The following is a 14,337-nucleotide window of genomic DNA, read 5'->3' on the forward strand; positions in this document are numbered from 1 at the left end:
GTGTCTGTGTGTGTGTGTTTTTTTTTACTACGTATTACAATATTTATTTTGAACAGCATTATTTTGTGACCGCCCCTCTAGAGGCCTTTTGCTAAAACACCATTTGTGTGCATGACACCAATGACAATTTAATAGAAAACCAATTAAAGCTGAGTCCAATGGCACTACCTATGCGTGTGACCTACGTAGGACGACAATGTTGGGTATGATCCAAACCAAATGCGGACAAACGTCAGGATAGTTCAGAAAATGTGTTTTTATACCCTACACCACAAGGTGGTCAGGGTATTATGTCTTTGTGCATTTGTTTGTAACAGGCAAAAGGAAGCGAGATAGACCCATAGTTACTTTTGAGGATATCCATAGAATCACTTTCTAAGTTGATTTATGCATGTCAGTCCGTCTGTCCGTCCGTCCGTCCGTCTGTCCATGTATTCTTGTGAACAAAATGCAGGTCGCATTTATTATCCGATTGAGATGAAATTTTCCAAACAACATTTGTTTGGCCCAAGGACGAAACCTATTGAAATTGGAGAAAATCGGTAAAAATTTAGATATAGCTCCCATATATAACTTCGTCCGATTTACCTTTTATTGTGCACCAAACGTGTAATATCAGCCCGAATAGTATGGAATTTTACACATACAACCAAATTAGGCCAGAAAATAACTATGCCAAATTTGGTGGTTCGAAATCGGTTCAGATATAGCTATAGCTCCCATATATATTGTTCATCCGATTTGTTATTTTTGTCCTCCGCAGCCGTAATATGCACTCTGTAACAACGATATTCAGGGAAATATATCAAATACAGCTCAGAAATACCTTTGCTAAATTTTATCGACATCGATTCAGATTTGGATATAGCTCCCATAAATAACTTCGTCCGATTTACTTTTTTTGTGCACCAAACGTCTACTATTTGCCCAAATGGGATGGAAGTTGGCACATACGACGGAATTGAGTCTAGAAGCTAGTATGCCAAATTTAGTGAAGATCGGTTCAGATATAGCTATAGCTCCCATATATATTGTCCATCCGATTTGTTTTATTTGTTACCCACAGCCGAAATATGCACTCCGTAACAAAGATATTCAGGGAAATATATCAAATACAGCTCAGAAATATCTTTGCCAAATTTTATCGAGATCGATTCAGATTTGGATATAGCTCCCATATATAACTTCGTCCGATTTACTTTTTTTGTGCACCAAACGTCTACTATTTGCCCAAATGGGATGGAAGTTGGCACATACGACGGAATTGAGTCTAGAAGCTAGTATGCCAAATTTAGTGAAGATCGCTTCAGATATAGCTATAGCTCCCATATATATTGTTCATCCGATATGTTTTATTTGTTACCCACAGCCGAAATATGCACTCTGTAACATCGATATTCAGGGAAATATATCAAATACAGCTCAGAAATATCTTTGCCAAATTTTATCAAGATCGGTTCAGATATAGCTATAGCTCCCATATATATTGTTCATCCGATTTGTTATTTTTGTTTTCCGCAGCCGTAATATGTAAAAATGTCGGAAATAGTATCATATTTTAAAATAATACCGAATCTCGGGGCCCCCCATTTTATGGTGGCTGTGCGATATTTTGGACCCATACTGACAATTCTCTTACAGGGGTTAAAGTACTCAGAAGGAACTCCTTGTGTGGATTTTAAGACAATTCCATTGAAAAATGTAGCTAAAATTATTAAAATACCGAATATCGGTGGTACCGTAATATGATATCGTGGACCTATATAGACAATTTTCTCCGTGAGAAAATCGGAGAAACCTGGTACAAATGTATTTACATGCACTACTGACTCAGTAGTTCCAATGTCTTCATATGCCCCCGTAAGAACTACCGAGTTACTACTGAGAAAGATAAGCTCGTACAAAATGTCTTTAGGAAACCAGTACGGAAAGGTCAAAAGTCGGGCGGAGATCGACTATATGATATCCTACGCCGCTAAACGTATTTAGTAGAGCTTATCCGTGTTTCACCAAATGGAAAAATTCGGTTAAATATGAAAAAATCTATCCAATGAGGAACAATAACCTTAATACCGGATAAAGATGTATATCGAATGTATATACACATCTGAACCGATCTCGATAAAATTTGGCGGAGGCATTTTCGAGCTGTACCTGATGATGAGATAAAAAAATAAAAAAACATTTTTTTTTCAAATTTTATTGAATGAAAACAAAAAATGTCGGAAACAGCATCAAATTTTAGAATAAGTTTAGATTTCTTCGAATTGGTCACTTTTGGCACGAATTATGGCCTTCAAAAGGCCAATGGAACCGTCAAGCGTTGCCTGAATGTTGCTCTGCGATATTTTGGCCCATTCCCGGCGAAGCGCTTGCTTGAAGTGATCGACGCTTTGGTATTTTTTACTGCCAACCTTGCTTTCAAAAATACTCCAGACACAATAGTCCAACGGTTTGGTATCCGGAGATTTGGATGGCCATTGCGTGCTGAGTTCGATGGTGCTGAGTTCAAGGTCTGCGGCCAAAATGTTTGCGTGCCCAAGGCTTTAATACACCCTCCAGAATATTTTCGCAATAATATTCGGTATTTATTTTGATGGTCGAGCGGAGACCGACATCGGCTGTTATGGCGGCCCACACTATCACCATGGCCGGCACTTGAGCTCTGGTGGCCAACCGAAGGTGCACAATTTCAACTGAACTCTTTGGCAAGTAAACACGATCACGATTTGTTTGTTTACAAACTGCTGGACAACGAATGTTTTCTCATCGGAGAAAACCAAATTCGGAAGTTCACCACTTTCGGCCAAGCGAAACAATTCTTTAGCTCTTTTGAATCTATTTTCTTTCTGTTGTTGGAAATTTCAATGGCTGTTTGGAATTTCAATGGCTTTACCCCGAGCTCATTTTTCAATATTTGCCGAATGGAATATTGCGATATGTTCAGCTCACGAGCCATTTTTCGGCCACTGCGACGCGGGTATCGAACAGGGAGGTACCAAAAGGGGTTTGCAGATATCTGTCATCTTCAAAGTCGATTGGATGTTTGAATGTGTGAAAGAGAGTTGGATGCGCCATTTTTATGCCCTCCACCATTCCATGGAGGGTATATTAGCTTTGTCATTCCGTTTTTAACTCCTCGAAATATTCATAATAGACCCTACAAGGTATATATATATTCTGGATCAGCGTAAAATTCTAAGACGATCTAGCGATGTCCGTCTGTTGTAATCACGCTATCTTTCGAACGAACCGGCCATGCCGTTCAACGTTTTCGTATAGCCCCCATATAACTGTACCTCCCGATATTCGGCATTTTGATGATTTCAGCAACATTATTCACCGGAATCGTTTCAAATTTGGTATTTGAAGTTCGAAATGGGTACTACAACCTATGGCAAAAAATTTCGTATGCAGGTCCACGTCTTCGTTTAGTCCCCATATGACGGTACATCCCGATATTTGGTATTTTCATGATTTTAGCGACATTATTCACTGGAACTGTTTCACGTTTCGTATTTAAAGTTCGTAATGACAAAGACCTTGTGTTGATGAAAATATTGAGATGTGCCAAGTCTGATGTTAGTGCTTCATGGTTATTAAAAATCTTGAGCCTTTGTGGGGGAGGTACCAGAAGAAGTGGACCGATATATTCCATCTTCATACCAGACCTTGGGTTAATAAAAATTTTGTGATGTGTGTAAAATGAAGAAAATCGGACTTATATCACATTTCATAAGGGTTATAATTATTAAAAATGTTGACCCTTTGTGGTTGAGGTACTTAATGGAGTGCACCGATATTATTCCTTTTTTTGGAAAGTTGGAGCCAAATCAGATTATCTTTTCTCTTTCTATGCAGTAAAATATTTTTCTTTTTTTTTTTGGAAAATTTTGACCTTTTGTGGCGGAGGTTCTCGAAGGATTGAACCGATATTTCCCATCTCCGATCTCGATCTAAGTTTGAAAATAATATTACGATGAACCAAGTTTGGATTAAATCGGATAATCTCTTTCGAGAGTTATAGTGTGCACCAGCCAGACAGACAGACGAATGGACATCGCTAGATCGACTCCAAATGTTCTGAAACTGATTTGGTCCAAAGTGATATAGGGCCTAAAACCTTTTTTTCGATTAGGCACGTTTTGGTCTATCAAATGATATATACCCTCTCTTGCCATATGGCTGAGGGTATAAAGTGTTTTCCGAAAAGGAATTTGCCCAGCCCTACAAAGCACTGTTCCACTGTTCTGTTATGAACATTGAAAGATGTTTTAGAAGTAATTACATAGCGAATGTTGTTATTGTTGTTACTGATATCTAAGATAAATGAGATAGACCATGTAAACAGTCATTTGTGTACACTGCACAGATATGTAGGTGTATATATGTTTAGATATCGGTCATGCACGCTCTCTTCAAACTAAATATACAGTAGGTGTCATAAAATGTTTAATATTTTTAAGAAAGCTTAAAAACGTTTTATTGTGCTTGGTTTGAAAGTAATCGGATGCTCATTTCGTGTTTTAAGAGATTCATAGTCATTCAAAATTGTGACCCTTTGTGGGGGAGGGTGTGGACCGTTATCTACGATCTTCACAGCAGATCTTATGTTGGTAGAAATATTCAAGTGTGCAAGACAATCGAACTTTTTTTCACATTTAATAAGAGTTATAATGATTCAAAATTTGGAAGTTTAGTGTGGGAGGTGCTTGATGGAGTTGACAGATATTGGCAATTTTCGCACTTGACCTAGCACTGATACAAATACTAGGATTTGCAAAGTTTGAACACAAGTGGATGATCCTTGCTCTTTCTGTGCAGTAAAATATTTTTATACCCTCAGCCATATGGCTACAGAGGGTATATATCATTTGATACGGCCAAAACGTGCCTCATCGAAATTACGGTTTTAGACCCTAGGTCTCTTTGGACGGTTTTAGACCCTAGGTCTCTTTGGACCAAATCCGTTTCAGGACATTTGGAGTCGATCTAGCGATGTCCGTCTGGTGCGCACGATAACTCTCGAAGGGAGTATCCGATTTGACCCAAAGTTGGTGCATCGTAATATTTTTGTCAAACTTCGATCGAGTTCGGAAATGGTCAATATCGGTCCACTCCTTCTGGTACCTCCCACACAAAGTGTCAAAATTTTCAAAGAAATTCATTAATTGCACAGAAAGAGAAACGATAATCCGACTTTGCTCGAACTTTGGGAATCCTAATAGTTACATCAGTGCTAGGCCAGGTGACAACATGGAAAATATCGGTTCACTCCATCAGGGACCTCCCCCACAAAGGGTCAAAATTTTGAATAATTACAACTCTTATAAAATGTGATGTAGGAGTCCAATTCTCTTCACACATCCCATTAATTTTATGAACCCAAGGTCTAGTGTTAAGATGGAACATATCGGTCATCTCCTTCCAGTACATCCCCCACAAATAGTCGAAATTTTCCAAAAAAAATATATTTTCTGCACAGAAAGAGAAATTATAATCCGATTTGCTCCAACTTTGCAAATCCTAATATTTACGTCAGTTCTAGGTCAGGTGCAAAAATGGACAATATCGGTCCACTCCATCAAGTACCTCCTCCAAAAAGGGTCAAAATATTCAATAATTACTAGTTTTATAAAATATGATGAAAGAGTCCGATTGTCTTCAATTTTCACAGATTCCAATATTTATATTAACCCAAGGTCTGGCTCTAAGACGAAATATATCGGTCCATTCCTTCTGGTACTTCCCCCACAAAGGGTCAATGTTTTGAATAACCAAAACGATTATAAAATCTGAAATAAGCATCAGGTTCTCTTTATATTTCACACATATAAACATTTTTTCTAACACAAGATCTGGTATATATCGGATACAATTGGATCTGGGAAGATGGGATATATCGGTCCTCTCCGTTTGGTACCACCCCCACAAAAGCTCAAAATTTTGGATATCCAGGAAGCACATAAAAAGCGAAATAAACATCCGATTCCAGTCCAGACTTCCAATATCTCAATATTTCCATCAACACAAGATCTGTTATAAAGATGGTAGAGATCGGACCATTTCTTTTGCTACCTGCCCCACATAGTGTTCAAGATTTTCAGAAACAAAACGCTCAAAGAAAGCGAAATAAGCATCCAACTCTCTTCAAATTTCACACATACAAACATTTTTGCAAACACAAGATCTGGTGTGAAGATGCTATATATCCCCCCTCTGGTCCTCACCCACAAAGGGTCACAATTTTCAATAGTTTTATCTGTCATAAATTGCAAAACAACTCAGCGATTCTTTACAACTTACTATATCTAAATATATGTCTCTCAACCAGAACCTAGGATGAGTATGGAATTTATTATTTCCCATAAATTGGGTAAAAATGTTCGATTTTCTTAAAATTTTAGCCATACTAATATTTATACCCTACAACACTATGTGTTGGGGGTATTATAAGTTTGATTGGGCCAGAACACCTCGAAATATTGGTTTCCCATATAGGAAAGTATATATGGATCTTCCTAGCTCGCCGAGCTGAGTCGATCTAGCTAGCTATGTTCGTCCGTCCGTCTGTCCATGTTAATTTGTAATCACGCTACAGGTCGCAATTATGGCCCGATCCTAACGAAATTTTGCACGAAGTTGGGGTTAGGGTCAGAATAGAAGCCTATTTCTTTTGGAGATGATCGCCAAATGTTTAGGGGTTGAAATGGACCAAATACGGAATTTCGCATGTAGCTAGAGTTTAGGGCGGGGAAGAAGCCTACCAATTTTGGTGGTCATCGGATAATATTTAGCGGGTAAAATAGACCATATCTTTTGTGTTGAAAAAATTCAAAATTTTTCATTAAAACGCGAATATTTTAAATCCCGGCGAAATCACAAAGCCATGACAAGGTTACTTCTGATCTTTACGTTGATGTTAACATCCAAAAAATCGGATATATAGCAAAATATGTGCGATATATATGTCTATCAAAGAAGATATGCTTGAAAGATCTCATATATGTCGAGAACGGCTGAACTGATTTCGACAGTTCTCATTAATTTAGAATGGTCTCTTGGCAGGAAAGAAAAAACGTCTAAAAAAATCGCAAAAATTATATCTCTCCAAAGATGAAAATATTGATTTTGTAAAATTTTCTCATATTTTTTCAATTTTGTCATATTTTTGGCATATTTTCACTTTGAATTAAACATTTGGTAATATTTCTACAGCTAACAAAACTAAGTAGTTAGGATATCAGGATATCATATACAGATCTCATTTATGGCCCGATCCTTACGAAATTTTGCATGGGGATTAGATGAGGGTCAGAATAGATGCCTACATTTTTGGAGATGATCGCCATATATTTAGGGGTTGAAATGGACCAAAAAACTGCAAAATTGTCAGCCGGTCGTAATTATCGCCCGATCCTTACGCATATTTTATTGGGGGTTACCGGACATTGCAAAAGCCAAGCAGTTTTGGATGGCCATCCAAAAATATTCAATGTGTGAAGGAGTTTGCCAACATTTATAGACAAAATACGAAAATGTCCATTCCAGAGACTTTTTGGAGAATTCACAAATACAGGAAAGACGCACTTCTGACTATTTCGTTAACGCTGATTTCGTTGAAGAATATAGTCAAATGTCTGTATCTCATATAGATGCGTTTCAGTCAAAAACCAATAATGAATGTTAATCTTTTGCCACTTCTGAGAGATTGTAGGTCGTTGGGAAATATTGGTTCCAGATCTAGGAAGACCATTTAAGTGCAACATCTACCAATAAATTGGAAATGAGCAAATTAGTTTAAGTTGCGATTATTCGAAAATTAGAGAACGAAACCTGATGGGTTTCTTTTATTATTTGTCATAATATCTGGTGGAATTCTTTCGAGTATCTCGCCTATATAAACTGTATCGTTTATTATCGCTCGACTGTAGCCTTTGCTTACTTGTTTTTATCTGTATTAGATGAAGCATGAACGTGGAATACATCGGTCGACTATATCTGATTAAAAATTATCACATATCTCATGTAAAATGAAAGAAGTTACCTATATAGTCCAAATCTGGCACGCCACAATATTTATATCAAATTTATTTAGGTCCGATACAAAATGGACAATTTTGGCCCATTTTTTCAAAACCCACTCCATAGAGGGTCAAGAGTTTGAATAATCATAACAGAAGTCAAAATATTTTTAAGTAATCGAACATTGGCTGGGGGTATACATCTGTCGGCAAAACCGACCGATACTTTTTTTACTTGTTTACATGTTAATAAATGGTGCTCTCTGTACATACTGGGTGTTCCGTTTCGCATGTGTTCCCCACGACTGACTGCAAACTCACACTTGTAGCAGCAAACACTGTTCCGCGGGCAGTAACAATTTTGAGCGGGTAAATTTTTTCAAAACAAGAAATTTTCAATTACTGTCAGTCGTGAATTATACGTGAATACGCCAAGTTGTGGTAGCGAATGGCAACAAAACAAATGCCGCGAAGAGAATAATATAAACAAACAAACAAACAAACGGATTACAACCAAAACAATTAACAACGAATGAAGAACGGTCAATAGCGAGTGCATAAACAATTTTCGAATTTTATTGTTTTTTAAAAATTGTAATTTTTAAAATTTTATGAAAAAACATAATTCAAACAATTAACAAAATGTCGACAAACAACGAAGTTGAAAAAAATGTTAGTAGTGAAAATTCCAACACAAATATGATGACGGTTGAAATACCCATCATTACCCCGGTGGCAACTGAAACAATGACAGTTGCTGTCACTAGTCCGACAACAGAAACAATGCCGCCAACTTCGGTGCCTGCCGCAGCAACGGGAGCACCCTTAGCACCAATATCGGAAACACCATCCAAAACCGAGGACACAGTGGATTTTAAGAAAATGGATATAAACGAGCAGCTACAACAACCCAATCCCAATGCACCACCACCAACGGTAACAACAACAGTGACCATCATTACCAAAGGTAAGGTCATATGTCGTAATGCTAGATCAAATGGTGGTATATTCTGGAATACATGCTGCCGTTGTTGTTGTGTTTTTTTTTTGCAATTTTGTTCAACGTCTTTCGCCTCTTGCCACCTACCCGGTCAAAAGAGTTGTTAGGCTAGAAAACTGGCACGATAACCATGAACCATTGCTGTTGCCTAGTAAAAGTTGCAGAGTTGTTGGCTTAAATTCATTTTCACTAAATGTGTGGTTTTCAGACAATCGACCATAACAACCATTTCAAAATAACAACAAAAGCAACAGCAACAACACGAGCAACAAGTGCATGTATATAAATAAAAAAAAAAAAAAACAAAAAGAAAAAACATTAAATTGCAATAACGATGCGTGCCCAGTTTCGTGTTTGGGAATGAAAACCTCACTGCCGATGTTGAACGCTGAAGATAAATGATTGAAGTAAAAGATAGGTGAAAACGATTTTTTAGACAAGACAAAATTTCTTATCATTTTCAGTTGCGAAGCATTCAGGAATTTTTTGCAACATCATGAAAGTTCACTTGTCAAATCGGCAGAAAATTGAAAATAACATGAATATTCTTAAAAGAAGAACAAATATATTGGACAATATTACAACATTTTTAATAATGTTTTAATAATCTGTTCCAGAATCCGCAATTTTTTTCGATATCATAAAGGAAATATTGGTTATTGTAGTAAAAATCAAGTAAAAAAAGTATCGGTCGGTTTTTGACTTCTGTTATGAATTTTCAAACTCCTGACCTTCTATGGAGTGGGTTTGGAAAGAATGGGTCAATATTGTCCATTTCGTATTGGACCTAAATAAATATGATATAAATATTATATATATAAAGTAAAGTATTGCAAAAATTTGTCCCTTTGTGGGTGAGGTACCAGAACGGGTTTGCAGATGTATAGCATCTTTACAACAGATCTTGTGTTAGCAAAAATGTTTGTGTGTGTGAAATTTGAAGAGAGTTGGATGCTTATTTCGCTTTCTTTGAGCGTTTTGTTTTTCAAAATCTTGAACCCTATGTGGAGCAGGTAACAAAAGAAATGGTCCGATCTCTACCATCTTTATAACAGATTTTGTGTTGATGGAAATATTGAGATGTACCAGCTGTCTGAAATGGAGTCGGATGTTGATTTCGCTTTTTATGAACTTCATGGATATTCAAAATTTCGACCGTTTGTGGGGGAGGTACTTGATGGAGTGGACCAATATTGTCCATTTTCACACCTGACCTAGCACTGACGCAAATATCAGGATATGCAAAGTTTGAGCAAAATCGGATTATCGCTTCTCTTTCTGTGCAGTAAATTATTTTCTTTGAAAATATTGACATTTTGTGGGGGAGGTACCAGAAGGAATGGACCGATATTGTTCATCTCCGAACTCGATCTACTCCAAACGTCCTGAAACGGATTTGGTCCAAAGAGCCCTAGGGTCTAAAACCGTTATTTCGTTTAGGCACATTTTGGTCGTATAAAAATTGGTTATTGTGGTAAAAAATTTTAACATCTTGAAGTTCTGGATTTCAAGATCTAGTTTAATTTAGTATTTTCCGAACAACTATAGTTTGCATTTCTAAACCCACATCCAAATCTCAACCTCAGATACCAACAGTGAAATGTATTTAAAATTTAAGCTTTAACCCTTCAGCCAAAACCCAAATTAGTACCACTTAGTACTTTTCTAACAATTATAGAACACATTTCCAAAACCACCGCCATATTTTAACCACCTACACCACAGTGATATCTATATCAAATTTCGGTATTCCAGCTCAATTCCTTGATCCAATACCCAATTTAGTACTACTTAGTACTTTTCGAACAATTATAGTACATATTTTCAAAAACCACTGTCATATTTTAACCACAGACACCAAAAGTGACAACTATATACAATTTCAGAACTTCATCCTTATCCCAATATCAAATTTGGTACCATTCAGTATTTTTCGTACAAATGTAGGACACAGTTTCAAACCACCGCCAAATCTCAAGCAAAGAAACCATCAGTAATTATAATATCAAATTTCAGAATTGTATCTCTATCCCTTCACCAAATACCAAATATACTACCATTTAGTACTTTTCGTACAATAGTGGTACGGATTTCCGAAAACACCTCCATATGTCTAGGCTACACATGAACCCGTCGACTATAATACCAATTTTCAGATATCTCTCTCTGTTTACCAAATTGTACCAAAAAATAGTTCTCTATTTACTACTTTTCGTGCGCAAGAGTAGTAACTTTTACAAAAACATAAAAAACACCTCTTTAGTACCGATTTCCAAGACCACGTTCATATATCGAAATTACTTTCCAAAATTGATTTTCATACCGAATTTCAAGTTTTTAGCTCCATCTGTTCACATAATACCAAATGGTACCATTTTCGATGTTTAGTACCATTTTAGAACTTTTCGTAACCTTAAAGATTGAATTACCAAAAGCTCTTTGATACATTCATCCTGCACTCCTTCAGTGACTCTCATTCAAATTTTAAGAATTCTAGCTCATTCCGTTTGTCCAATGCACAGCACTAAACTTTTAGTACATTTTAGTACCCTTTTAGTACGAATTTCTAAAAACCCTGCCATATCGAACTGTATGCAATCGAACTTACTTTCCAACATTAATTCTGATATCAAATTTCCAGTTTTTGGCTCTATCCGTTCGAATAATGCCAAATGGTATCATTTTAGAACTTAAGTACAATTTTAGATCTCTTCGTAACCTTTTTCACTGGAATTGTTTCAAATTTGGTATTTGAAGTTCGTAATGGATACTACAGCCTAAGACAGAATACTGTCTGTGCTGGTCCACGTCTTCGTAGAGCCCCCATATAACGGTACCTCCCGATATTCGGTATTTTAATGATTTTAGGGACATTTTTCACCAGAATTGTTTCAAATTTGGTATTTGAAGTTCGTAATGGATATTACAGCCTAAGACAGAAAACTGTTTGTGCAGGCTCACGTCTTCGTATAGCCCCCATGTAACGGTACCTCTCGATATTCTGTATTTTGAATTGTTTCAAATTTGGTATTTGAAGTTCGTAGTGGATACTACAGCCTTAGACAAAAAATTGTCTATGCAGGTCTACATCTTCGTATATCCCCCATATAACGGTACCTCCCGATATTCGGTATTTTGATTTTATCGATATTATAACCGATTGTTTTTAAGTTTCGCATTTGAATATTGTAATGGCTTATGACAAATGTTACCTATTCAGGTTCAAGTCGTCGTATAGACCCTAAAATAACAGCTACATTCGGTTTTTTAAGATTTTAACAGAATTTTTGGATTTTATTGATTTTGAGAATTGCCAAATTTGTTCCAAATGGTGAAGGGTATTCAAAGTTCGGCTCGGCCGAACTTACAGCTTTTTCACTTGTTTTATTGTTTGCTTGTCTTTTGTTGATTTATTTTAATGGTATTTGGTCGACACTACAATTGGGATACCTTCCCCCATCGAAAGCGCAAAGAAAAGAAAACTCTTACTTTCAAATTTCACATTTAGACATGAACATAACTCAGATGAGCCAAACAGACAGTTTACACCAAATGTTGATGAATCTGTTGATGTTCGTTCGTTGTTGTGGTTTCAATTGATTTTCAAATCCCAACAACAACAACAACAGCTATTTACGATGCGTTTGTTGACTCACATAGCTATTCGCTTTATTTAATGCGTCTGAAATATTTTCCATTGATTTTTCGCTATTGATTTTTATTACCTTTTATACTTTGTCTCGCGACTATTTCAGATTTATGTTTGAAAAATGGAAAAGTGTTAAATGACATTTATGTTGTTGTTGTAGAAGCTCATACAGCTGTGTTCGTTCTATTTCCATTTTCTGACTTCAACCTGGTTCTGCAACCTGGTTCTGCCTCTAACTCCAGTCTCAAAAAGGATGCAACCTGTATGGGTTGTGTCCATAACGAGACTGGAGTTAGGTGAGTAGGCTTGGCTGGACAGCGAAGTAGGTGCAGCGTGTCATGTGGGCCTGTGCCCCATAATGGGCAGACGTTTTGCACGTCGCTGTTAATCCGGACCCAGTATGAATTTAGGCGGATCGTAATTGAACCAAAACTACTCGGGTTTGTTGGGGCAGCTCTCGTTCTTCAGCTGCGACGGGTGGGAGGGAAGGTCTCCTAGTACAGTATTCACTCCATATTCTTCAATAACTTCTGAGACCGCATTAGAGTGAATACTATTCAGTCCCGCTTTAAAGGCCTGTTGATCTAGAGGCTCTATCTCTCCACCTCTCTCTCTAGATCATGAAAGTCTTTCTCTACGTGCCTGGGCGGAGGTTGACTATCCACAAGATGGTGATTCGGATGGCTTTGTCTATAACACCCAAGCAGGTATTGCATTGTCTATTTGGGCGTTCCTACCTGACAGATAGCTATGGATTGAGCGGATGATTTGAACATGCTGTCGAATATTCTATTACTTTCGACCTGCACATCCAGCTCTGTTCTCATCTCCGTAGGCAATGTGGTAAAGAGTGTGGCAGTTGATTTATTGGCGGATATTTTCATATTCCTCTCGTGGAAGTAGGCGGAGAGCTCCGCGAGATAGTTGTTCAACCTTACACATATGTCATCCACACCGGGGCCCGATGCCATGATCGTACAATCATCTGCATACGTAAGGATCTCTATGCCGTCGGGAGGATGAGGAATTCCGGAAAGGTAGAGGTTAATGAGTTCCTGAGATATCACCCCACCTTTGGGAACTCCCTGTTTCATTCTACGGGACTTGAACTCCTTGTTCGGAAATTTCACGTAGGAGTGGCTTCGATAGTTAGTTACTCAAGATATGGTTAATTATCCATCGATTCAAACTTCACCGAAGGGTAGTTCTCATCAAGTTATAATTTGATAGATCAAGGGCTACCAACACTGTTCTACGACACGGCTTATTCTGGTTAAATCTTCGACTGATGTGTGTGGATATGGCGTGCAATGCTGTTGTGGACGGAATCCGTGTTGATGGTTGGCAACTGGATAGCTTTCTCTGATGCTGGGGAGGAGTTAAGCCTCAAGAGACTTTGCTGCTGGGGACAAAAGCGTATGTATGATTCGCCTTTGCTGACATCCTTTCGTATCTTCAATAGCGGGACCACTAGGCTTTATTTTCAGGTTTCCGGAACGAGGTGGATGGCTAGCTTCGGGAACGATGTGGAAGGCTAGCGAGCTTTTGTCAGGCTTTAACATTACCTCTGCGGGAAGAGGTCTTCTTCTCTTAGCCTCATCGCTTTTGGGGTGCTCGACAAATTGTCGATTAAAATATTCATCATCACTCTTTGGATCAGTCAC

The 14,337-nt window shown here is 37.6% G+C and overlaps 1 protein-coding gene across 3 annotated transcripts in view; it reads left to right on the forward strand.

Annotated features, from left to right (window-relative positions):
• LOC101892876 (plasma membrane ascorbate-dependent reductase CYBRD1) overlaps positions 1-14,337 on the forward strand; it is a 65,238-nt gene that overhangs the window by 17,585 nt on the left and 33,316 nt on the right. Inside the window, exon 1 of one of the 3 annotated variants that reach the window (XM_005191127.4) lies at positions 8,428-8,991. The exons of the other annotated variants lie outside the window; for them this stretch is intronic. Coding sequence (XP_005191184.1) covers positions 8,667-8,991 — 325 coding nt within the window. The 5' untranslated portion in view covers positions 8,428-8,666. Of the gene's footprint in view, positions 1-8,427; positions 8,992-14,337 lie in introns of those variants that run through there. 3 annotated transcript variants of the gene reach the window in all.

This window comes from Musca domestica, unplaced genomic scaffold, assembly GCF_030504385.1.
Source record: "Musca domestica strain aabys unplaced genomic scaffold, Musca_domestica.polishedcontigs.V.1.1 9, whole genome shotgun sequence".
In the NCBI taxonomy this organism is placed as follows: domain Eukaryota; kingdom Metazoa; phylum Arthropoda; class Insecta; order Diptera; family Muscidae; genus Musca; species Musca domestica.